The 27981-nt window shown below is 34.1% G+C and overlaps 1 protein-coding gene across 9 annotated transcripts; it reads right to left on the bottom strand.

The window, feature by feature from the left end:
- Positions 1–261: 261 nt before the first annotated feature.
- LOC134533050 (uncharacterized) lies at positions 262–27981 on the bottom strand. Of its 9 annotated transcripts, none has more exons than XM_063370233.1 (6): positions 27879–27981; positions 22828–23053; positions 16763–16876; positions 13906–14069; positions 12574–12787; positions 262–7453 (listed from the first exon to the last, which is right to left on the bottom strand). In XM_063370233.1, exons 2-6 carry the CDS (start codon positions 23028–23030, stop codon positions 5608–5610), a joined length of 2541 nt encoding a protein of 846 aa, XP_063226303.1. In that variant the 5' UTR covers positions 23031–23053; positions 27879–27981; the 3' UTR covers positions 262–5607. The 9 variants fall into 9 exon arrangements, with proteins under 9 accessions (XP_063226303.1, XP_063226302.1, XP_063226300.1 ...); XM_063370232.1 differs by having other exon boundaries at positions 22828–23056; XM_063370230.1 differs by having other exon boundaries at positions 22828–23056; positions 27874–27981.

Genomic DNA, 27981 nt, shown 5'->3' on the forward strand with positions numbered 1-27981 from the left:
CACAACACTTCATCCAAACCGGTCAGTCAAGGGTCAAATTCTAGATGTCTTTTTTTTTTTTTTTTTGTTATTCTTTCAAATGATTGAACTTAAAAATTTGGCGCTATTTATTTAAATTTTATAGTGAACATTTTGGAAGTCACTATGATTTGAATACTAGGTAGTCATATAATATTTGATTAAAGAGTGTGTGTGTTGCAGGGGAGGGGGGGGGGGATATTTTTTATTCAGTTAAATTATAATATGAAAATGCTGTAACATGTACACGAAGAATGTTTAATCAAAAATATTATCATACATCACTTTTCCACATGTTACCAATTTTTTTCCACTCTATTAAAAGAGACATGTAACAAAAATTTATTTTAGTCTTACTCTCTCACATAGAAAAATATATAAGCATGTGATTAAACCTTGTGTAATTGCAGAAAGGAATGTGAAAACAAATTGTAACTTTCTCTGCAGAAGTCTTTTTCACTTTATATGCAAAAAAGATAGTTAAAAATGTAACTAAGGCAAGACAATTTTCAAAGAATAAATGTACATACATAGTTAAAACAAACACAATGATGTTCCCATTACTCAAGTGCATAACATTATTTTTATGAGTAAAAACCAGCATAATCTTACATTACAATTTAAAATTGCTTTTCACTTTCCTTATAGGAACATTATTCATTGCATGACAATAAAAAACAATGCTATTTCATCACAAATAGAAAATTGCTTTTGACACTTCAATTAGAACTTCAAGATAATACAATTCAAATAACTACCATCAATACTACAAGTGTTTTAACAGAGGAATAACAAAAATACTAGAATTATAGACCAAACCATCTACCTAAAAAAAAAAACCATTTAAGGCTTTATGATAGGCAAAGGTATGAAAACCCTAATGAAAATATAGTTTTTAATCTTAACAGTTAAAATAATATTCTATAAGCACACACACAAAATGCCTCATCACTTCAATGTCCAAGGCACTTGATCCTGTTTTAAACATTCTTACATACAAACCTAATCAAAATTACAACATTTTTACTTTTAGAATGTTAAATAAATCAACTTGAGAAACGGTACAAATATTAATAAATTTTACCTTACTAAATCTTTCCTAATGGAATTCATATAAGTTTAACACAGATAACAAATAACCAAAATGCTTCTAAAATGTTTGCAAGTTTTACTCTACTGCCAAACCTTAAGTTAACCAAACCAAAGTTTAAAAAACTCTGTAAGTAACAAAATTTTGCAGAAAAAATAGAACTTGAGAGAACGAGACATAAATGATAAACTCAAAAGCATACTTCTACAAGTTATGTTATTAAAATAACTAAGTGGTAGATGTAATACGTGAAAAATATTTAATATGTTAATACAATACAATATACTTTACAATTGGCAATAACTATAATTACAATTGTCCCCTTTGCAAACAGGAATTATTTTAATGTGTAAATTATGCCATTTGAAAAACCTTATAATTTACTTTAAAAATTCCAATTAAAAAAATTAATACATAAATGTACAGTAATACTAAATTTTAATTAGTAGGGACGAGACCGTACCATAAACTAAATTTTTAGGCTTTTGATAAAGATTTAGTTTAGAGTACTGCGATAAAAATACAATGTCTCTAGTCATAATTATACTCGTAACTGTTCCATGTGCTGCTAATTTTGTTGGCTATACAATTAGTAAAAATGAACTGAAAATGACAATGACAGTTATCACCAGATGAGGACAACATTACTAGTTAAGTCGACAATAAGTCACAAAAAGGGACTGGTTGACCCAGTCAAGACACTCACGACATAGTGGCACACAGACAAAAAAGATAATTTATTCCAGCAATCAAACGAGACAAACATAGTGTTTGAAGTAAATCATAATTTAACAGACACATCCTGTGCTATAAACGAGGATAAAGTACCGAATTATAAGAAAATAATTTTACACCCAGTGTCACAGCTATGAGGGATGAATTTTGTCCAGTAAAAAAAATACATGGACAAAAAAGTGCTCTTTATTTGCAGGTTGATATAATTTACATGATAAAAAAACACTTATCTCCAATAGCCTAAGCAGAACATCTTCAAGCAGCTGTTCTTAAGAGATCGGTTCTTGATTTCCTTCGCACCTTGGCAAGCTGACACTCCACATGTAAGAATCAACATCCGCCAGATTCTAAAGCAGGGCAGAAATGACTAACGTTCAGGTATTTATTCAAAGAATATGATACTGCCCATGCATTGTTTTAAATTAGCACTGGTATTCACCATCACTATTTTACGAGACAGACGTGAACTGCTTGTTTCTTCAGTGTGTGTGCTCTCAAAATTACCGGCCATCAGTAGCAACTGGTGAATTCAAAAAATGGGTGTTGAAAATATTTTGCAAGATACAATGATTGTAACTGCACTACAAATGATTTGGTAACATTTATTGAATTTAAGTCATAAAATTAAATCATCTATCAGATGATCTTAGGCTTGAAAATTATGTTTGCTTTGACCCAAAACTACAGCAAGCCACTGGACATTTTAGACACAACAAATAACTGTTGGCCACAAACCAATATAGTAATCCTGAAATGCATTACGTTACAAGCGAGCATACTAACATCTGACAAAATATTGGAGTTCTGAAGTACAAGACTAAGAGAGTTTTATAAAAAGAACAAGTAAATTATAGCATTAGTTCCTAGTACAGCAAAAGCACTTTTTCCTATAGATAACAAAATTTGATTTAATAAACTATTTAAAAATTTTAAAGTTTCTTGCAACATGATAGATATCTTAAGCCACAGTTTTTATTTGTTCCAACTGATTAGCAGAATTCATTGCTGCATCATATTTATTTATATAAACTTAGTGCATGGTATTTGCATCTTTAGATTTAAAGACTAAATAATTTTTAAGGTTATAGCATAGGTTCATGTTTAGTAAAGCGTAAAAAAAAAACACAAATTTTTCTGAGCTTAATGATGAAATAAATACAGGAGTTTTTACTAGAGTAATATTTATGGCTGCACTGCTGCCAACAGAAATGAAGAAACTAGATCCTCACAGGTACATGCTTAAGCACGAAAATGTGTTCTCCAGCGACAAAACATTCATTAAGATATTTACTAGAGCTGTACCGATTCACAAAATTTTGCATATATGCCGATACAACTGTTGAAAATTCACCAATTCCAAACCAATTGTAAGGAGGTTAGGCCCTGACCTACCGTCAACATTGATTCTTTTAACGTGGGGGTATTGAGAATATAAAAAATATTTATACTTGTGTTATGTTCGTGTTGAAATATTTGTCTTTGCATTCCTTAGATGTTTTTTCTATGACTCCTTTTGTTCCGTTGGTGACTTCTGGCAGAGGTGATTTATAAATTTAAGGTTAAGCCTGGTTTTGGGAAGAATGAGTAAGGGCCGCCCAGCTGGCGCCAAAAGGTGTTTAATAAAAGTGTCGTGGTGTAACCTAGTCAGCTGTGATTGGCCAAGTGACATTTCACTTTATTTGGGAGAAAATCGCTGTAGGCTGCCGCCATATTGTGCCGGAACTATTTCTTTATAGGTTGCCAGAAGTTATTGTAAGCTGTTACATAATGGTAAAGTAAATGAATTTGTGGTTTAAAATCTTGTATCTATTTGTTGTTAAGCTCATGTTACTTTGAAGTGTATGTTTGGTTGAAGTAATTGCAAATATTGACCGCGGAAGGATATGTAACTTTATCCGTGGAGGGAGAGAGAGGCATGTAACGGTGAATTGGAAGGAGCTGTGAAAAGGTGGTGAAAATAAAGCTTTTCTTTGTAGTTGGGCATTGTTAAATTTATTACTGGAGAGTTACCCACTACACAATACAAGAGAAATTTTTTTTGTTAAAATATTTTTATAAATTTACTAAATCAACAAAAATAACTCAAGTCTAAGAAAAGAATGTAATGCTAACGCACATGTATTTTAGTTTATAAAACTGAATATCGCCTCTCTCTTTTTACCTCGTATTTTTAAGCTTTTTTTCATTTGTTTGTTGATGAGACCCGTTAGTTGCTTATTGAAACAACTATTTCTTCCATCATGCATTTGCACTGAAATCACTTGCAAAGTCACCTAATGCTCTAATGCAGGGGGTCTCTAAACATTTTAACCTAAGGGCCACACTTTTTAGTCTAAGGGCTACGCTGAATCCTCCACTAAGTTGCAAGGGCCAAGATCTAGATAGCTCATTATACCAACATATTGTAAAGTGTAAAACAATGGGGCATGTTCGGCTGGATTAGTGGTGATGGTGGGCTGGTGTCGGTCAGGCCGTAGTTTAGAGATACATACCTGCTCTAAGGCATGGATGCTGTCCAATGGCTTTCTACTGTGTAGCCTACCATAATTATGTATTTCATTATTTCATTATCTATTTTTCTTTGTCAGTCAACACTCTCCAGTATTTGTTCTATTTCTATAGTGAAGTTTTTGTGTATTATATTAGATTTTAATTTTTTTTTTTAACTTTGAAACTTTTGTTTGTTTCTTTACTAATTCATTAGATAATGAAAATTGGCTATTTTTAATGAAAATACACATTGAGTAATTAAATTTTCGCTATAGGGGAGTTTTCACTCAAAAGAGAAGATAAAGTTTATTAAATAATAGTAAATTTTTACTATTTTAAAAAGAAAATATTATGGACAGATACATTTATTTCTTGTTATAAGCGAGTTTTCACCTAAAAGAGAAGATAAAGTTTATTAAATAATAGCAAATTTAGAGTATTTTAAAAAGAAAATAATATGGGCAGATACATTTATTTTTTGTCATAAGGGAGTTTTCACCCAAAAAAGAAAACCAAGTTTTGGCTGGTACTTTGCAAAAGTTTGTTATATGGAGCTTTTTGTTATGAACATTATTTTTCTGTATATCAAACAAGTATGCAAAATTCCATTTATATAAACTACATGAAATTATCAGAGTCTGATTTACAGTAATAATTGATAACAGCAAACAATTTTTGTGTAAGATTTACACCAGGTTCATAAAATATTTACTTCATCTTTTCATCAGCCGCCAGTATGGTCGCCACCACACACTCATATTTCAATGTGATACGGAAACTAAACATACCTAATGTACTACTAATATAACCAGCCAGGTATCAGGCAGTGTTCATACCCCTAAAGCAGGTCATGTGTTAATGTGCAGTAGGGTGTTTTTTTTTTCTACTTTATTTTATTCAGATTTTTTTCCAGAGATGTCCAGATTACTGCAGATGATTCAAAATACATTATTCTTGAAAACAATCAAAATATGCATGAAATGAGACTTAAAATTTTAATTTATAGAAAACAAGTAATTTTGTGAACTATATAACAACCCAACAACAAATAAACACAAATACAAAGGAACCTAAACCTATGGGACAGAAAAATTTTTTTTTACACTAAAACAAAACAATGTTTGGTCATTTATGCAACAACTTAATGGTATATACAGTAACAAACACGAAGGGAACTTAAGTATTTCAAGAGAGCTAAACAAACTTAATGGCAATTACAACAACACAGAACAGAATGGTGATGTATCCTGCACAACTCACCAAGCAAGCGGTGCTCAGTGCCTGAGCCGGCCGCGGCCTCGACCCACATCCGGCTCCGGCTTCGGCCGGAAGGGCACCGGCGCGGGGTTGACAGGCGGTGGCACCTGCGGCAGCCCGAACGGGAACGGCAGCTGCTCTCCCACGGGCTGGTTCAGAAAGCCCTGAGGGTGCGAGTACACCATGCCAGGGGGTGGCATCATCGGCTCCATGCTGGGGTACGCTCCCTTGCCACCGCTAGAGGCGGCGCACAGGAACGCAGGCGGCTGGTCCTGGTGGACTGCGGACTTGGCAGGCATGCTCTGGCTCGAGCCCTGGTCGGTAGGCCGGCTCAGGTTGGCCAGTTGGGGGTCCAAGAAGGGCATGGGGTTCACGAGGGGAGGCCGCAAAGACGCGAGGTGCGGCATTGCAGACTGCTGCGCTGCATGCATGTGTGCTCCGGGTCGGGGCCCAGGATACATGGAGGGGTGCATGAACATGCCGGGCTGCAGGAACTGCTGGGGAAGAGCAGCCCGTGGGATGTCAGGAGCCACGGCTTCCTGCATCATCGGCGTCCTAACGGGACCACCGGTACCAGCTTCGAGGGGGTTGCCGGAGTACAGGCCCAGCTGGGCCGCCTGCACTCGAGGATCCATCATCGGGCCCACGGGGAACATGCCCAGGCCGAGCGCTTGTGGCCACATGGGGCCGTACATGCCTAGCAATGCCATGCACATATCGGGGGTGAACCCCGGGATGGTCCCAGGAACCAAGTTGTAGGGCTGGGGCTGCCTCGGAATGCTGGTCGCTGGGTAGCCCTGCGTCTGTAGCTTCAAGGCCGACAGCGTGTCACCAAGCTCGGACATCGCAGCGATGTTCTGATCCTGGTAAGAGAAGACCGGAGACTGATGAGGCTCCACTGCAGGTTGAGGCGTGGGCACACCACTCGCAAAGAGACTGTCTACAGAAGATGAAGAAACAGCAGTTGCCATACTTGTGGTTTCAGAATCAACACTTTTAGCGTTAGGAATTTTCTCAAATTTCAAAAAACAGGAAGGATCTACAGGGCTCTCCTCTGTCTTCTTGCAAGAATTATCCTTAGGTTTCTCATCAAGGTCAGAAGACAGTGAGCAAGTCCTGCTACAAGATAATGGAGCACTGGAGGTGGACACAGTATGAGTAAGGTTCTTCTCTGGTTCTGAATTTATTCTAGTAAGAGGTAGTTCGGCAGCACTGCTGGCAATTAGATCCTTGTAGTTCGCTCTTCCCGGAGGAGATTCCAACTGGCCATCAACATCCTTCCTAACTCTGCTACACATTGGCCCATCACGATTCTTCTCAGGAACACGTGGAAACGGGTGAAACATTTTTTGGGAGGTCTCATGTCCAACTGTTTGTGAGGCTACTGGCTCACTAAACGTTGGCTCTGGTGTACGGGTGACATTTTGAAATTTCGGGCAGTAACTAGGCACGTTACTTTCTTGGAATACCTCGTCCTTATCCCCTTCCCATTCCTCCTCGCTTTCCTCACTGCTCTCCAGCTCTTCGCACACCGGCGACTGGCTGACCAGCTGGCAGTTCTGTGGCGAACCTCCACGTAGTTCTAACTCCTCTCTGTGTACTTGTTTACCAGCAGCTGATACAGGTTCACAGTACACCCCACTGTTTCTGACCGGTGTGGGCAAAATGTTGGTGTTTTTAGACAAGCCATTTACCAGATAATTGTTTTGAGGCATTTCACAATATTCCTCACGATTTGGTAAAAACTCGCTCTTTCTGGCAAAAGTGTCAGTCTCATTTTCAGCCGCTAACCACGGCATTTCACTTTTACAGAAGGTAGTGTCTCTCTTCTCTTCACTACACTTTCTACCAATTGATACGGACCTGAAACAGTACAAAATCAGTCACTCTACAAAGTATCCCAAAATACACATGATAACTTGATAATCTGTACTTTCTATATCACAATGTTAAAGAGTAAAATTATCATCTCAGAATTATATGCAGCTCACACATAACTGCTAGTAAAACTGTGCCAGTCTATTTCCTAACCAAACGCCATGCAGTCAAAATCTTGGAAAGAGGTGGATCTGGAAAGAGGTGGGTAAAAAATATGTACTTATCTCATGCAAACAGTTTAAAGTAGAGCTGGGCAAGTTGGGAAATTTTGGTTAAGAAAAATTTTGGGTGGTCAATGAATTCCCGTGGGAAACAGGATGGGATCAGGAATTATTTGAGGGTACAAATATAAATAATTTCCATACTATTACAGACGAAAAATGTCCTTTTTATTGTGTAAGCCCATAGTGATTATATATTGATCGAGACAGATAATTTTCAAGGATTGTGAAATATCAGAAACTAACTTGCCAAATTAGTGATGAAATTAGCTCATATTTACACATTTAACTCATGGTATTCACTAGCCTTAATTATTTATATCAGCCACGTAACCATTCTGCAATATTACACACACATTTACAGCGAATTTATACTCAATTCTCACATTTAATTCACGTTAATGTTGCTTTCAAGGCGGAAGTCGCAATGTCTGTAATGTCTTAGATAAATGCAGCAAGTATGCTACTACTATGTGAACATAGCAGTAGATTGATCATAACTTTTGATTTTAACATTGTTTCAGCTACAATGTTGACATTTTTTTCATAGCATAACAAACAGTTTGTGCACTTTTTGTTGATGTAGTCCATGATCAAAGCCAATTTTGTTTATATTTTCCATACTGGTAAGTGATATGAAACAAACAAATAACTTTCTTAAGCATTTAATACGTCATATCCGTATTTTCAATCGTGAACTCATTCCACTATCATTTTACAACATAGTGTAATAACTATAATTATTTGTTGTATATTAAAAACACTGAAAAAAAAAAAAAAAAAAAAGCTTGTTTATGATCGTGCCAGTGAACGTGTTTTACACCACTGTAAATAATTTCAGTTTGAATGAGATAAAGTGGTATTTCGCCTGACGTTTTGGGAAAGATATGTCCCCAGCTTTTGGGGTAAAATCAGGATCCTACCCTATAAATTAAAGTCAAATTTTACATGCATGTTCAGTAATGTTCTAACTGGGGTAAAACAATAGTCATATTTTTTTAACATATGATTTGAGTTGACCAAGCCTTGGTTTTTTAGCTTCAAATGTGTGGAAAAACTTTTTCAAACCAAACCCCGAACAAAATCCCTTGACTGAAACTTTAAATAAACCTTATTATAAACTCCTCAATGTCAGCGTACACAGAAAGTGTTAAAATTTTTTTAATAAATTGTTCCAGCATTTTAAGATGCACCCATTTTTGCTATGTTTCTCAAGCATTTTTTTCCGCAGTTAATAAGTTCAAACAGTAAAACAGTATTTTTAAATAACTGATGCATCTTAAAATTTTAATGCCATTGGATTGGTACTAAATAATTTTGTTCAGCCCATTACATAACTTGAAGATATTAAAATATAACCTGAATTCATGTTTATTAACTACTAAGTAAGGAAAAATAGGTTTTCTCATGAGTGAGTTCGGCAAAGGAGACATTTTGGTCTCTACGTGCACGGTTGTTTTAAATGTGTGACGTTAAAAAATGTCAATGTCCGAAATATGTTATATTCTATTATTGAATAATGGTAAGTTGTTACACATTAGGGATTTAAACAATGATTAAATTAACAATTGTTGTGGTCTCCCTCCTTAAAATGCTAACAAGCTTTGGATTATAATTTAAGTTTCTAAATTCACCAACTGCATTTTAAAGTTAAGGATAGGGCCCTAAAAAATATTTTTGAGAGTTTGGGTAAAAAAGTAATTTCCTTGAGTAGAGACTATTGAATAGAAAAAAAAATAATATGAAAAATGGTATGTTATACAATAATAATTCCTTGATTATCCCACAAACCTAACCAATAAATAAAACCGTTCAACTGCGTTGGAGATGGGCCGACACTTGAAAACTCGAGTCGAGTCAAGTCAAGTCGAGCAAGTACCTACAGTTAGACTTGACAGCTGGTTCGTTGTACTCAACAGGATGAGACTCAACAGTTTTTCTTTTAATTTGATACATATTTTACACATGCAACGAGCATACAATCATGTACTATTTTGCTAACACTTCACAGCATTGTTTAATAGCTAACAATCTCTCTGTTTTCTTGACGTATGATTAACTTTACATACTTACACAGCCTCAAGAACGTCAAACGTTATGTTCCGCTATTTACGTTTCAAAACACTGAAAAATAAGCCTTTTGTACGTCATAGATTTGTAATACTGCTAACAAACTAAAAAAAAGAAAATATTTTAATTTTTTTTTTTTTTACTACAATGGCAATTGGCACACACAAAAGTGATATAGGTAGCTTAAATTTTCATATCTTTAACTATCTAGTCAAAATGGCAGATATGGTCTGTAATTTAAGTTATTTTGTTTTTAATTGTCTTTAAAATAAATGCTTGAAATTATGTTTGAAAATGCCTATGTATTGCTGTTTTCATAGTCGGGACATTTGTTTCCAACCAGAAAATGGCAGAAGAAAAGATAAGTACACATTTACATTTATTTGTAAGATTACGGTTAACACGCAGGATTATGGTACCTCCATTTAATGGTGTTAAGAAATAACTTTTTGAAGAAGATATTTTTCAGCAGAAAAAATGAAAAAAAAAAAAAAAAAAAAAAAAAAAATTCTGAAACATGTATTTTTGAGTCCTACTGTATGTTACTTTGTTATGCCACAAAGTGACTTTTTAAATGATTGTTTTCTTAAAAACTCAATATATGGGATGACTATGACGTGTACGGAGGTAATTCTGAAGGAAAGATCTTTTTCAATTATTTTTTTTTTTTAGTTCCAGACATGTTTATGAGTCATTCAATAAGAGAGTGGTTAGGTACATTAAAATAGCATTAAAATGTAAGAACAGCTGATGGGATTGAGATTAAAAATACTTTGAAGTCATGTTAGGAACTATCAAGTTATAAGGTAGCTATTTTAACCAAACCATCTGGTTTTACTAGTTTATAGTAATTTTAATGGAGCTAACCATTACAACAATTTTCAGTAATTTTACTGTAGCTTACCTTACCGAACCTATAGTCCATACAATTTGAAATATTTAAAATGTAGCTAACCTAACCCAGCCATTCTCACTATTTGTAAAGTACATATTTAACCCAATCAAACCAACTTTTTAAAAATGTTAACTACTTGATGTATCACGATTCAATCTTAGAAAACAATTTGGAAACATGTTAACATGAAGTAAAAAAATAAAATCTGATTTGTTTTCTATAAAAGAGGCTATCCTTCAGAATTACCACCTAGGTTAAAACAATTTTAAATTGAGAAAAACATTGATAACACTCATCAATATTTTCTCATTTTTAATTGACTGAACCATACAATTTTCCTTTACTTTAAAAGCCTTCACAAATACTGAGTGTCCCGGAATCCAGTGGGAATAAAATACTCAATGTAAAAATAAATAAATCCTAAACAGGTACAATTGATAGTCAAATTTACTTATTTAATACTAAAGGTACATTAACACAAACACAAAACTTGAACTTCTGACCAATACAAAGAAAACCACTAGCCATTCATTGACCTATTGGCATGACACGTGATGCAACTGGCATAGCAATTCGAAGAACTAAAAACAGAATCATTGTTTGAGCACTGTAGTAAAACCTTTTGTGTGATGGACGTAATGGTGAACATTTTAATTTACAAGTCTTGCTATGATTTCCATTTTTTGGCCAAACCTTTTCTCTCTCCCTAACGTTTATTAGAAAAAGTACACAATATTTAGCCTTAAATCGCACACAATTTCTCGTAAAATGTGTGTTGGTAAATCATGATGTGAAGCTTATTCAAAACTTTAGAACACTGCATAGCACAGGTTCCTTCAATGTCCAAGGTTGGTTAACCTGCTATTGTTTTTAAAGGACCGATGGACTCTTGCACGTGGTTTGTAAATGTGTTTTTTCTATGTAAAGACGACGTTGCAAGGATTACCAACGGTTTGCGGTAGCAATCAACTATGGCTGCTAAAAAAAACCTAAAATAATCAAAAATGTTCATGATATGAAAACTTGTGCTTAGTGGGAAAAAAAGTAGCAAAAAACGTGATGTAATAACGACTTAAGTAAAAAATATACAAGCAAAGGGACAGCAAAAAAACCTATGTTAAAACACAATGTAAGATGTTTTCTAATACCATTAACAATTATTACTTGGCATTAACTTAAAAATTACTTCATGTAGAGTGTAAAAAAATGAGAAGTTATTTCTGTATTATTTTATAAGCTTTGTTCTGAAGTTTGCCGGGAAACAATGCTTTTCTCCACTTAAAACACTGTCACATTTTTTTTGTCACATCAAGTAAATAAAGAAAAGTTAAGCAAAACCAAGATATAAATGTAAAATGTGTGGTAGTTTATCTTACAAAACAAAGCCATCCCACTTTTACATTATATACCGAAGATATGAAGATACAAGATGTTTTAACTTTGTGTTGTACCAACAACACAAAAAGTAAAGTATTGCGCTTGAGGCGTTCATAAATATATTTATAGGTGCTTCAGTAGAATAAAAATACTATGTTTGAGATATCGAAATACTTTGTTACCTGTGTGACAAATCTACGATGTACCATGACAATTTTCAGAAATGGCATTCATCAACTCGTGGAAACAGCAGTATTTAACGCCAAACTTTGTTTTCCTACAAAAATGTTTGAAATGAGCGAAAAACTTTCAAAGTAGCAAATTTCATTATAATTTTTTTTTTTTTGTTTTGTGAATTTCACAGTTTACCATTTTTTGGGGTTCCTACTGATAAAAAAAACAAAAAACAAAGATAACCAAACTATGTATTTTTAGTTATTTAGTAAATAATAACTAATGTTACTTTACAAATGAGCAAAAATACTTATCATATATAGCGTTTGTAGCGGGAGCTTGCGACCCCACGAGAAGCGCACACGCACCTGGTGATGGCCAGCTCGGCGTTCTTCTGCTCGGCGTAGAAGGACTCCATGCTGGCGGCGAGGGCCTTGCGCAGGGCGGTCTCCTCCTCCTCCTCCGCACTGCTCGGGACCGGGGCCGAGCCAAACAGCTCGGAGCCCCTCTTGTGCTGCCACGCGTTGCTCGGCGGCGGGCGGGGCTGGGGCACCTTGCCGGGCAGCGCCGGAGCCGCCTTCCCTGCCCCCACACCAACACAGCCATGTCGTACCCTGCGGCGATTTTACATGTCCGTTACAGCCCAGTGCTGTTAGCCCAAAGGTTGCACAGTAAAATAAACAAATATGCCTGCTTGTTAAGGGCACGCAACTTGACTGAATTATAATATTAAAATTATTAACAATTGAATAGACAAGATTTTGTGGTTTTATTTTGAGGCAAATTTTTTTTTTTAAAAATAGGAGATTTCGGTGTTATTTTTTTAATTTTTTTTATGAAATCTATTTTTAAAAAGATAGCACATTACTGAACAAATTATGTTATTTAAAGGTACCACAACACCAATTTCTCCAAAACAGAATCATTTTGACCGATACATGATGTACTTTTTCAATTTAATGATTTGCAATAAGCATATCTAACTTCTCGGGGAGGGGGGGGGGGGGGGGAAACCTGTTAAATACTTCTGTGTTTGAAAAATGTTCGATGTCATAATGTAAAAATGAGTAACTAATAACAGCTGTAAGATAAAAAAAATAGTAAACTTTTACCAATCTTCTTTTATTAAATTGTTGCACACATGTCATACTAGATAAATAACTTTGATTGAATTCAATATTTAAAAGTTTAGGTATTTGCCATTAGAGTTAACTTTTGATTGAAAATACTGACTAGTTTCATAATTTTAATTTAATTTTGGTGCTTTGTGGTGTATTTACTTGAATAGCAGTGCTATATGGTCTATTGACATGCTTTTCATTGTTAATACAGTTTTATTGCATTTCACCACATAATATTGTCCCTAATGTTGACTGTGTGAATGGGCATCGTAGTGGATTCTTTGTCGCCAACAACTCCACATTTTCACATATATATTTTTCGATATAAATTTAATGATCATATTATGTCAGAAAATATATTTATATTTAGATTTATTAATAGTTCTTTATTAGGTTTGCCTTCAGCTTGAATATATATAATTTCATCCAGAAATAAGTAAAACTTTGAATCATAACAAATGTAGAATCAAGAGAAATCTTGGAATCGGAATCTAAGAACAAACCCATACCTAATTAATAAGCCAATTTAAATAGCTTAACATGTTTACAAGAACAAGCAGAACTCCAACAGAAACTCACTTTGCTGCATTTGAGGTAACTTCGGCGTAATCTCATCGAAGCTATGAATGACTTCATCTTTCCGGAATTTCCGAGTCTTTGTCTTTGCTTGGCGAGTTCCTTCAAAGAACACTTCCTCAGCAGCACGCCGGGACTTGACTTCCTCGTACCGCACTGCCTGCTCTCTGGAAACAAGAGTTGAGCAGTCGGTATTCCAGAAAAAAAATTTGGCTTATCCATCACACTTTTCCAGGATGAGTTTAGTAACAAATAAAAAACAATTATGTATCTTTAACAGTTGTTATAGAAATGTTTTTACTAGTTGAACTCACAACGATTAAATGTTTATAAAATTAATTTTGTATGGAATATTAAATCAACAAACTGGCAAATACATCTAATAAATCACTAAATAAATTGGCAAATACAAATATTTGTAAAAGTAAACATGAATTTGTATAGTATCATGTACTAGATATGTATTTTAAGTAACCAAATACACCTATCCCCCACTTAGCATGACTAATTTGTTCCTAAAAATGCTCATGTTATTCGAAATCACGTATTCTGAAGCATTAGTTTCCATAAATAGCAAGGCTAATTTATTTAATGTGTTCCAAAATTGTGCAGGAATATACTTTACGTAATATAAATACGTTGAATAACACTCAACTATAAATATGTCACACATTTATCTTTATATGCCTCTCATCGCACTTTGTATGACAAATACAACACTGCATAATGGGAGATACGTGGTTATGTACTTTATCGTCAGTCGGCTGGCTGACTTGCCCGCCTGGGTGTGACCAACTCACGTCATGTAATTTTCCAAACCATCCTATTAAAGTGCTTATTTGCGTATCACCACCTGGATCACACCAATCCTGTCAAGCCAATTTTTTTTCATTACAACATTCATTTAACAACCTTTTCCACGTGAATCATCTGTTCACTTCTGTTCCGGTATCTAATGTCAAATATATTCCCGCTAGTACAAACAACAGCATCAGATACATAAACTTTTGGTAAGAGTCCTTATTTCGTATGATTGTGCGCACAGTTGACTTGCTTAAAACTAAATGGCGACCAACATAAGCGTGGCCTTCATGACAATCTGTGCGCCGTAATACTTATAGTTTTGTCTCAAATACTTGAACACAATGCATTATGAGTGATCAAGCACGTACAGTTACCGGCAGCTGAATGGGCAGATGTTGCATTTTTTGAGTGACTTCCCTGCCACTGGCTAGACTGAGTTCACGGCCCGGTCTGTGGCCAGGCGACAACGGTACGGCATGGCGGATACGCGCGGACGTAAAAAACATTTGGTCCTTTATACTCCATAGCCACAATTTAACTTGCCACAGCTGATGTTTGTACAACAGCCGATAGCGTAGACAGACCTGCGCGCGATTCTCTTCACCCCTTTTTTGGCTAAATGTATCCCACAGCACATGTTCACAGAAGTTGAAACAGACTTTGTGGCGTCGTGCTCGACTTTTTTTTTGCCTGTTGAGATTTCGTGCTAACTGAAGTTTACAGACGTGCTATTTGAGACTGGGGCAGTAAAATTAATATAGCACTAAATGAATTCGCACAATCTGAAGCCGTTCTAAGTGAGGGATAGGTGTAGCTAATCTTCGCTGAAATATTATTACAGACAAGAAATTTTAACTAAGGTTAAATTGACGTAGCTTAATAGAAGCTATATTCCATTAATATTAGTATGCCAAAAAGAAACAAATAACACAAATAGTTTAGAAGTCATTTAACATTACATTAAGGTACACAAAATTCAATAAAGTAAGTAGGTTTCCTCATATACATGTGGCTGATCATAGCAACCTTAAACAACTCTTTTACTTTAGTTTAGTTTAGCACTAGTGAAATTAAAAAGCACAATTTCAAGACTAAAAAAATTCAAACTTATAACTAAAAGCAGCGATTCTTAAGCATCCAGTGTTTTAAAGCTTCGGAGCAAATGCGTAGTTTCACATCAGTCACAAAGCTTTGCATCTCATTCGAAGCTTCATATAAAAAGAATAGGCCTAGCTAGTTTACTGGCAAAGTCAAACTGAATGTTAAAAAAAGCTTCTATTTGTTTTGCTCGATCAAAGCTTCACACAGGCCTAAAGTGCACCATGACCAAGCTCAACACATTTAGAAATTTGACAAAAAAAAGTAACAAGTGAACTTAAATAACTAACAGTGCTGTGGATTTTACATCACAAAATTGTTTAAAAAGCTAGTTTAACACAGCTAAAATGCTTTCTGGGTGTGCAAAAGTAAATGAAAGAAATTAAATTTAAATTAAAATAACTTTTGAAAAGTCACTACTAAATTACTTAATATAAGTGTTCAAAACAAATTTTTATCTTAACGTACCTACTGATGAGTCTCGCATGTCAGAAAATATTGCCCAATGCTATACCAGTTACACTTTTAAACAGAAGCCTCTGTACAATAGGCAATCTTAAATCCAGCATTCTTCAGTTAAGCACCTTCAGTAATTCAGGCCCAATCGAACCACCACCATTCTGATGATTTTTATTTTAGGTCGATTTGGGCTTTTGCTGAAACTTATCCAACAAAATCAGAATTTGTAAATTTATGTATGTATATGTCAAGATGGATTTATTTTGAAGAAGAGGTTTGAATAAGCGATGTAACATTTCAATAAGTAATGCCCATGAGTTATTTTTTCTAGCCTTAGAGAAGATCATTAAACATCACTGTTCTACGTAGGTATAATTTTTCTTTGGTATTCCTATTAAAAATACATTGACGTTTGATAACACTGCTAAATGGTTCCATACGAGCCTCGACTGCACTAGCGTTCCGCCTCAAAACCACGTGGCCGAGGAGCGAGTGTTACCTGGCAATCTTGACGTGGTCCTGCTGGTTCCTCTTCCACTCCATGCTGTGCAGCCTCTGCAGGGCCTTCAGCCGCTGGTCCTCAAACCTGCCGGGAGGCTCCTCCGCCCGGTCCCTGGGACAGTCACCACGGCCTCTGTGCAGCAGCAAGCAAACACGAGCCTCGCCCAACACATCACTTCCTTCATTCCTACATCAACCTAGGAGTTTCAGTTTTACCAACTCATCACATCCCAACAATACCAACAATAATTGGTATATCAGATTACTAAATAAAATGTTCCTGTTCATTTTTGCCATGATTTATTGCTAACTGTTACAGCACCACTTGTTACAAAGAAATTATATACTAGAGATGCTATTGAGAAAGTAACAAAGAGTGTTGGTGGTTTCCATTTTAAACATAAGTGCCCCTTTCCGAGTCAACTGTCTTACATTAACAAACAATATTCCATTTGTGAGTACAAATTCCTGATGAACCAGGACTTTTTTTAAAACATTTCAATACAATTTTTTTAACAAAGTTTTCATATCACAGTCTTTATATATATATATATATTTAAATTTATTTAAATAATATATATATTTAAATTTGCTATATATATATATATATATATATATATATATATATATATATATATATATATATATATAGAGAGAGAGAGAGAGAGAGAGAGAGAGAGAGAGAGAGAGAGAGAGCAAATTTAAACATAATATGGAGATTTGCTATGATCAGGATCATGCTGGTATCAAGTATAACATGCACAGATATCTGTGAGCCTGAAAGCTACATGAAAACACTCCTGTCACCAGTCACTGTCTTATGTTATTGTGTATGTGTGTGCAGTACTTAATTGGCTCTTTATGATTATGTCATCTCGACAACTTATAGTTCTAAAAACAACAGCTGAACACCACTTTCTTGAGGCACCTAGACTTGCAGATATACATCTGGCATGCATTATATGCCTCAAAAAGTAATAGCACACAATGTTTACTTATAATGTACACTTACATATAAAAAAGGACTCAAAACAGGATTTATCAGTTTGTATGACTGCTGTAAAAAATATTTTTCAGGCAAATGCTAGTGATATTATTAAAGGGCTGATAGGTAGGTCAGTGGGTCACAAAAACCAAAATCTAAAAATGAAGTCACCTTAATAAACTATCAGTACAAGTTAACTGCATTGATAGAATAATTTCAGTGTATAAAGTTCATCCTTGAAATAAAAACAGGAAACTATTACATCAAAATAATAAAATTAAAAGGAAAATACTTACACTCTTATACAATCAGATTAAACACAAAAATTCAATGCATCAAGGTCTTTACTTTCTCTCCACAAATATAAAACCATTCACACCTTCACTTAACAACCCTCTAACTGGACTACATACCAGTAAGCTTTAAGGATAAATTTTTATATGTCAACCTATTTTTATCTACAATTCTAGGACTCTAGGTTTATAAAAAACAAAGTCATTTAAACAAAAACTATTACTTACCATTAGCTTAGTACCTAACAAAATGTCATCACTATTTAGTTTTTCTTGAATCCTTGTCTTGTGAGTTAGAAAGTAGAAACATGCACTAAGCTACAGTAGTTGAGGCAGGGCCATTGAGAAGGAAGGGGAGGGTTGAGATTATTCGAGTTTTTTTAGTGCACAAGTTTAACCTGATCATTGACGAAATTACTTATGTATTGCTAACAGAATTCCTTGGAAACCTTACCAAATACATTAACCGTTTACAGTTACGGTCGGTAATGTTTAGTCTTTAGATTTTTTTTATATGTGGGGTTTGAAAATTTGTACATTAAGTAATGGGGAGGAGGCCTGACCAAATTATTTGCCCCCAGACCCATAGTTTCTCCTTATGACCCTGAACAAAGGCATAGAGCATATGAGTAGGCTAGCCACTTACTTTGTACTAGCATCACATACACAATGGACAGAGAGGAACTAATCTAATCATAATGATATGAACATAAAATTTACTCTACCTGTGTAAGAATTATGAGAGCAACACTGTCTCATAATGGGCTTAACGATTAACTTTAGGGTGGTCTATATTTGTATATGCCAAAAGTTAAAACAAAAAAGTATGGAGGTCTTAGTTACAATTAAATAATACAAACAAACCTCTTAATTACTTGAGGGTATTTTCAAGATCAATCAATTGATTATATAACTCTTTGCTAGTGCTGGATCTTTAAAAAACTTTGAACGCTTGTGACATTCCAGGTCTCACCGGCTAGATATGGTCTGAAATTGTGGTGTCCTGCTGGTGGTATATTCGAGACAGTTCATGATGATTAAAAGTTTTAACAGATATTTATCAATCTAGGGTAATGTTTTCTTTCAAATAGAACAATCTATACAGAAATTTTGTAAGTTTATTACACTTAACCAACAATTGTTACACTTTCTGATCTTATATAAAATTGACACAGTTTCTGGCGACTCATTGCTCAGCACACAAAAAATTTGATTGATACCAATAAAAAAAGAATTATTTTAAGTACTATTTCTCTATCAGAAATTTCCAGTGGTCGCTTCTGACTACACCATACTGCCAAGAAAACATGATGTCCTTGACACGATGCAAAAGTTCACTATATTGCCCCATTGTGCGCTTCTGCCGACAACTGTGGTCAATGAATTCTAAATAAAAGTTGTAAAAACATTTCCTAGTCAGCATTGGAACACAGCAGTGAAATTTACTTCAAACTATATTGTTTTCCGAGCCATAGCACGACCGCTACCTTTCAATACCATGACCAAATGAATGACTAAAAATGGCCGACTCCTTCACAGAGAAGAACTGGCCCATGTACCATTTACAACAATCAGACACAAGCTTCAAATACTCTTTAAAAAGTTGCAAATCAGGGCACAAGTTACCATACATGAAAAAACTGAGCATACTTACAACTGAAAACTTTCCCTTTTCTGTCTCTTTCTAATCCTTTATCATATCTATGTACTTCACAATATATTTGGCCTTGGGCTCCCACGCTGGGGGGAACACCCATTCCTGTCTCTCTCTCTCACACTTCAAGGCATCATCTGCTTCTCTCGTAGCAACAACTCTTATGCCATATGGGTGATATCGCACAAACTACGATATACAATAAAATACAATATCAAACACTAGAATATTATGTTTTTACCTCATATCCTAGCCTACTAGCTGAAATTGGTAAAATTTCATTTATGGGGCCTTATAAAATTAGGTAAACAAATAATACCTCAAAAACTTGTCACCAAGAAACCTAACCAAGTCTCATCTCTTATTATTGAAACATAATAGTTCTTTAATAAAATTGTTTAACATTAGGGATGGTGACACTACAAGCTTTTAAGGAAAAATTTTTCTAGTCAAAAACAGGTTTACTAAGTAGCAACTACACTTAATGTTCATATGTCTTTGTAACAAAGTGAAGTAAATAATACACAAAACTTGTTAATTTTTCCAATATTCAAAATTTTCTTTTCACCTTGTAAAATAACATAACTTAGCCCATTATGTTTTTATAATTTCTCTCAGAACATACCATAATCACTTAATCAGCCTCATGACCCCTTAAAAATATATTCGCTTTTCAAGGTAAATATGTTAAAAACAATTTTTTAATGATTACGAAGTGGTGGTTCTACATACTTGTTACAAAATGGTAAAGTGTTTTATCTAGGGATAAATAATTTTTTTAGAATTTCTATGTCATAATTCACATAAAAATGTTAAAAATATTAAATCAACTTTTAACTGACAGTAACATTTTAGATTTCAGCTGTAATGAAATTTTTGTTTTAGTTAGAACGATATGTAATCTTAAAATTATTTTGTGCTTGCTACTTCAGTATTTTATTCTGAAAATAGTGGCCAAAAATTAAATTTAAAATTAAAAAGTTTAGTGGTCTTATATTTTTATCTTGTAGTATTTTAGTACACAACAAACAGCCTTTGCTCATTCGACTATTCTTCAAAATAAACTGAAAAACCAAAATACACACAATTTTGTTAAGTGATGAACCTTTACAAGCACTGGCATTTCAGCACTCATTTTTCACACGCATTGTTATATGCACACAAATTGATCGGAACAAACAAGCAGAACCATATAGTGGATGGAGCAACACATAGTGTAGCATTACAGGCCGCGGCCCTCCCTAATTTTTTCTGAGAATTCACATGATGTAGTGTTTTTTGGGTAATACAGTGTATCAACTGATTATATAGTTCAAGGTCATGGTTAATAGTACTTAATATGTAAATTTGTAACAGTCTAGAAAGCCTCTCAGGTAATTCTTACACATTTTTCGATCTAGTGACTAATTTATATTGTGCTTAAACATAGTTTTGTGTTTCTTATTTTAAACAAATAGTGTGCTAATATATTAATTTTCAATTTTTAACATCAGTTAGAATTCCTTCTAGAACAAAGGACAATATTTATTTCCGTAAAAAAATTTAAAGACAGGCAGATGTGCTACGTCATCGAGCCGAAATGATAAAACAATATTTATTGCATTCTGTGTTACAGAGAGACAAGAGACGTTCACCAAAAACAAGAAAGTTATCCGATCAGGGTATCACATAAAATTAGTTGTAAGAAAAATCTCTGTAGCCAAAAGTAAGATGTTTTACCTGGGAAAACACCCAGCTATGTGATATTGCAAGGTTTTAGAGTGTGTTTTGTTCTGTGATTTGTCTGGCTAGTCATTGCTCGGAGTTGCCATGTGAGGTTGAGCTGGTCAGTAGCTGTGAGGTTCAGCTGGGCGGTGGCTCACGAATTTAATATTTTGATGCAAATTTAGAGATAAATTTAACGACTTTGGTTTGGGCTGCGCTGATAAAAAACTCTTTTGTAAAATTTTATTTTGAATTTTGTTGACCAGAGTCAACAGGAGCCCATTATGGTGTAATAGCGAACTTTATGTACCATATGTTCAGAAGTAACCGTGGAACAATCTGGTCGATTTAATACTTTTAATCATTTTGCAGTTTTGTTGACCTCAAAAAAATTGTTCTGAGCCAAACGATGAATCGCCATGTACTGTGTTGATTCTGTTCACTTGTTAAAAGTGTAACAAGTTTTCGGTAAAAATAAATAAATCTACAACTTCTAGCTATTAAGTGTTTTACTTGAAACAAGGTCACCCCTTATTCATTTATAATCTTCACAACTTTCATATTTGAGAACCGTGTGGAGTTAAAAATCTGCAAGACACTATAATATTGCAAGTGCTTTATGTATGTGCAATTCAGGCCATAGCTAGCCGCTTTTGTCTGAACTGTCACAATGGTAATTCCGTATGGCCCGGCCACAATTAGAATGTTCATGAAAATTTTATATAACTAAAAAGCATAATGTACTACAAATTAATTGAAAACTAAATTTTCTATTCATAAAACATTTTTGCTCGCAGAATTGAATTTTAACCCTTTAACTGCTATATACTTGGATGGTTTTGCAAACTCCTCAGTGCTGGAGTATTTAAAGCAAATATGTGGAAATAACAAAAATTTAAAAAAATTTAAATTACACTATTTAGTTGCTATATTTATGTTCTGTTTTATAATATATTTTCTTCTTAAAACAAGATTGCACTTTATTTACACTATCCTAAAATTTATTATTTGTTTTTACAAATTTTTATTTGTTTTACTAGCTGCGTACATACGGTTGGCAAGAAATGAGGATTTTAAATTATATTTTGAGAAAGTGCTAACCAAATAATTTTGGAATCGAGAAGTATATGTTTAGCTTTTAGCTTTACGTTAACGGCTCCTAAGATAAAAGAAACGAAATCATGTTACATGTTAATGTACAGCTGATGCAGCATCACAATGATTGCATCCGAGTTATCTTGCTCATCTCATTGGTGTGCATGTTAAAGCACATCGAGTTAACTCGATCATAGCAGTTAAAGGGTTAAAAACATACCATACATTTTATTCACTTACCTTAAAATTAAAAAATACAAGGAAAAAAAAAAACCCAATCTCATTGTTATGGTATTGCCAATGAAGAGCACGACAGAGAGAGGAGAACTTACTGGTTTTCCTGGCGACGCTTGAGCTCCGCCTCAAGGATGGCGTCCACGCGACTGTCGTTCTCCTCCTTCAGCTGTCGCGCGAGCCGCTCCTCCTCGGCCGCCTGGCCGTCCTCCTCGAAGCACTCGCGCTGGGCCTGCACGAATGACATCCTGCCGCTCTTTCTGTCCCCCGACGCCACGAACACCCGGCCCGGGAATGACATGCGCCTCGCCTCGCTCCTCTCGCCTGCTGCGTGCACACAACATATCCAAGCAAAGAGAAGCCATTAGCACACACGTTACGTTCATTCACAAACTGAAGCTTTAGATACAAGGGTAATTCTACAGAAAATTATAATACAGTACACTCCTGATTATCCGCGAAATTAAGTGGCAGGGCCACCGCGGATAGTGAAAATCGCGGATAATCCGCAAAAGAGCCGAAAATGGAAAACAAAAAAAGTAAACATTAATTTCAACTTAAAATTCTAAAAAGTATTGTACAGTAAAAGTTACACTTAAAAGTAAAAATTTTTAAATGATGCTAAAATGTTAGTATTTTACTAAATAATTAACGTACAATACATTTCAGTAATGTAAACATAAAAGTTCTTGGTACTTGTTTCGTAACAAGGATACAGTACTGTACATACTCAAGAGACTTCATTAGACACTGCGTGAGTTCCAAGAAGGCCTGTGGCGTTTTACTGTATCCTACTGCACACAATACACTCGTCAGTAGAGTTCAAATTTGCTCACTTGTAACAAAATACAGATTTACATATGTGCTGCATTTTTTCGTAGCATACGCGGATCATCCGCCCGCGGATAATAGTGAGTTTACTGTATTGTTAGATTAAAATTTTTTGCAGTGCATAATATTTGTATTATATTTTTAAGTTGTCAACTTTATTGTTGCCAATAAGAAAATAAATATTTTTTACAATGTATTTGTAACACTAAAAGTATTAAAATTTATTAGGTTTACAGTGTTCCACAAAAATAACACTAAATAATATTCAATAACTTCTCAACATTTTTCACTTTGGTTCCATTCTACAACTCATTAAATAGCAAAATGTCTTAAGATAATCTAAAAATTATAAAAACTGACAAATGTATTTTAGTAGCAAATACATGTCTCACATGTGAGGAGACCACTACTATTTATTTTTTCCTTTATTGTAGAAGCTAAATTAATACATTTATTAATTATTTCCATTGATATTAAATGCACACAGTAAAAAATACCTGTAAAATGAGTATTCTAGAGGTGTGTGGAAAATGTACAAATGTTTTATAAAATTTCATAATTAATGTAATGGTTTGATTAATGCTGATATTGACCTCTTTGTTAATTATCCCACAGAAGTATGTTTTTTAACCTTAACTTTAATTATATTTTTTGGCCTTTTTTTCTCTAAAATCTGTGCCCCACTACATTAAACATTCTATTACAAATTTCTAAATAATTAATCAAAAAGTAAAGTATAACAAGAATTTAAAAAATGGCAGATAAGAAGGGCATGCCCTCCATACTTGCATAGGTTTGCTATTAAAAAATAGAGAAGAAACCATTGGAATTCAAAAACTTAATTTAGTGGAATAATTAAGAAACAATAGCATCATAAAAAAAACAAATAATTTTTTGTATTTTATGATAATTTTTTTTTCAAAATCGCAGTTAGCCAAACAATATGCAAACATTCATCTTCAACCAAAATCTAAAAATGACAATTTTTCCTTTTAATGCAACATTTAAACAAATGGATGGATTATTAAAGGTGATTCATGACGAAGTGGGATACACAAAGAAGATGATGACTGATAACTGGAGTGATGGGTAATGGCAATATGTACGGAGTTATTATGAAGTGCAAAAATGTACCAATGTGTAGTGCACATTCTCGCAGTACTGACCAGTGGTAGTCGTCACAGAGAACAGGTGGGTGAGCGACGCAACAGTTTTGTATTCCTTGTGGCTAGCCACGATCAAAATAACATTAATGTTTGTAAATTCCATGTATGCTGCTATGATGTTTCTATACGGCAGCTGCACTATAAATAGATTTTATCCTTGTGCAAAGTACCAGTTACAGTTTACAATAATAATTATGTTACATTGATATGTGCTGTACCCCACAGACAACCAGACTACATGACCTATTAGTTATCTGGGTAGGCCTAATTTTCTAGAGTAGCTGCTCATAAAATAAAACTAAGAAAATAGTATTTTTCAACACTACTTGTCCTGAAAAAACACAGTTAAGTATTTAAATGTTGCTAGCTTGATCTAACCAACAGTTCACAGCAATTTACAGTATTTTAATGTAGCTAACCTTGCTTACCAAACCATTCAAATGATTTTACAGAATTTTTAATGTACCTAGCTAACCAAACCAACTATTCAAAACTGTAAACTACATTAAATATAACAATGCTGATTAACAGAATCTTTAAATAGAATAAGAGGTAAGTCAAAAATCATTTTTCAGTATTTTATTTAAATTTTTCAAAGTGCAACTACTCTAAAAAATTGTTATTTAGTTATTTGTGGTGGTTGAAAGCATTATTTATACAATGTATTTGCAGGCAATTCAAATGTACACCTTTTCAGAGAAATAGAAAACATTAACTGGTTAAAAAATTTCTCATTTTTCCTTGTCAAGTTAGCCATCTGTCCCTACAAGGTCACCAGAATGTATTTGAGGATGTTAGCAACACCCTTAAAAAGAGGCATCAGCTTTTCTGTTAATATACTAGCAAGTTCTGAAATGGTCAGCAAAAATTACTGATATTCTTCAATATGCACTTTTCAATGTTCCTTTTGGCTATAATGTCAAGAGAAATGTCTAAAACAGTCAATTCGAATGCAACATTGGTAATTATTGGCTGTTGTGGCTTTTTAGAATGAAAAATAATAATAATCGGAGAACATGGTTTCACACCATTCACAAGTCTCTAAATTTACCCTGAAGGGATGGTTTCTTAATTCCTACAGTTTGTGAAACATAATAGTTTATAACATACATTACTATACCAGCATCAGACATCGTGGCTTCGTAGATCAAAACGTACCTAAATAAAAACTGAAAATAGGTTTTTCAAGTACTAGAGATGTCCCTAAAATTACCCTGGAAAAATGGTTTCTCAATTTCTACTGGTTTGTGAAAAATAACAGTTTAAAGCTTACATTACAATACCTGTGTTTTCACATAGCCACCGCCGCCAGTCATTGTTTACGCAGAATCTTGTCTCTGTTTAGCATAACTTTAGCCTACTATGGAGAATAAAAAATAAACTAATTCTTCCATTTCATAAATTGAAGATGATCCTGTTAGTTTGATTCTGTGGTACATGATGCTTCCTGATTCAATTCAGTATGTCGGAAGATCCAGTTCATAAAAAAAATTGTAATATAATAATTGATTATGATTAAATGTCAAATAATTTTTTTTTCAACATATAATCATAGTTCTTTCTTATTTTGCAAATTTTTTTTTGCAGGTTCTTCCGATGTACTGAACTAAAACAGCAAGCATCATGTACCACAGGGTCAAGCCAACAGGATCATGCCATCAGGATATTTTGATGTACTGAATTAAAACAGCAAGCATCATGTACCAAAGGATAAAGCCTTCAGGATCTAAGGATGAACTTGGATACATGAAACAGTAGCAATATCAAACACAGAATAACAATGGCTGTAATCAAAGAATCCCTGGAAAAACTGCAAAATTCAATGTGTCAGCTACTTCAGCACGTATTCCTCACAGAAAATGAACGTAAACAATTCAATTCAAATTTTTGTCTCAGATTAAACTCCTTCGTTACAACTTGACACAAAATAATTGCTACTTTAAATGCAATGTAACAAAACAAACATTTTGTAATATAACTAATTATTCTAATAAAACAAACATGAAATATAAGCATTAAAAATTTGTTACAATTGCAATACAGTCGTTATTTAAACAAATTTCATTATTACAACACCACCTACATTGACTAAAGTTATAAAAAAAAACACACAGGTAAAAAATGAATGTCAGTGATTGCGTAAATAGATACGTATAGTAATGTAAGATGTAAATTATTTTTTGACAAACAAGTAGGAATTAAGAAACCTTCCTTTCAGGGTTAATTCAAAAACATCTCCAGTATATGTAAAACATATATTCTTATTTATTGCAGGTAAAAAATTAATGGTAGCGGCAATGTAAAAGCACAGGTATTGTAATGTAAGATATAAAAATTTAATTTTTTCATAAACAAGTAAGAATTACAAAACCACCCCTTCAGATTAAATTTAGGGATGGATGTAGTCTGTGAAAACCATGTTTTCCGATTTTTTCTTTCCATTCTAAAATGCTGCGACATCCAATAGTTACTACCCAGTAACTCTACCTTATGTAAAACAAAAACTGGGGTAGTATACATCACCATTCCATAATACTATTGATGACATCATCAACATGGCAATGCTGATGTCATTACCACCCCTATTTTATTACAGGGACAAGCGCAGGAATATGAAGATTTGGGTAGGGATAAGTCATATACTTATTTTGCACAAATGTGTTTCTTTGTATAACAAAAAATTTGGATATTGACTTATATACCACAGCCCTACTTATTTTATAATACAACATAATACTGAAAATATATGAAAATACCACCCGGCTTAGTAAATTTTGCGATGCAACTTCTTACAATTTTCATTTTCCACTATCAGTTTAATACCCAGGGTATCATAATGTAGAGCCAAAATCTAAATAAATACTGCGGCAAAAAATATGAGAATAACAAATGCTGCAAGTGCTACATCGTGCCAAATAGCATTGTTGTCTCGTACTATATTGAGTGAATTAAGTCGTGAGATACATTAACAGCTTAAAAACATGACTGTCCAAAAATTAAGAAGTAAAATAAATTAGTTTTTTTACCGCCGAAACCATGAATAAAAATTCAAATTACTTTTACAAAGTAATCAGTCATATAAAAGCATTCAACCTTAAAACTAAAACAATTCAAAGACAATAGCCAAGAATTAATACAACAAATCACCTTACGCCCAATTTATTAATAACCACTAATATGAACGCTTATTCAACGCCGACATCAGTTCCATGACATTTCAACAAGCATTCCCATCTGAAAACCAAACAATACCCC

Source organism: Bacillus rossius, chromosome 6, assembly GCF_032445375.1.
Source record: "Bacillus rossius redtenbacheri isolate Brsri chromosome 6, Brsri_v3, whole genome shotgun sequence".
NCBI classification, from domain to species: domain Eukaryota; kingdom Metazoa; phylum Arthropoda; class Insecta; order Phasmatodea; family Bacillidae; genus Bacillus; species Bacillus rossius.

Excerpts from the sequence above, each read along its gene's own strand:
- LOC134533050 (XM_063370226.1), bottom strand. The coding sequence starts at position 23,030 with ATGTCATTCCCGGGCCGGGTGTTCGTGGCGTCGGGGGACAGAAAGAGC. Across the intron at positions 14,070-16,762 it reads GACCACGTCAAGATTGCCAG|AGAGCAGGCAGTGCGGTACG; the intron begins GTAACACTCGCT and ends TCTTGTTTCCAG. Across the intron at positions 7,454-12,573 it reads GCCGAGCTGGCCATCACCAG|GTCCGTATCAATTGGTAGAA; the intron begins GTGCGTGTGCGC and ends GTACTGTTTCAG.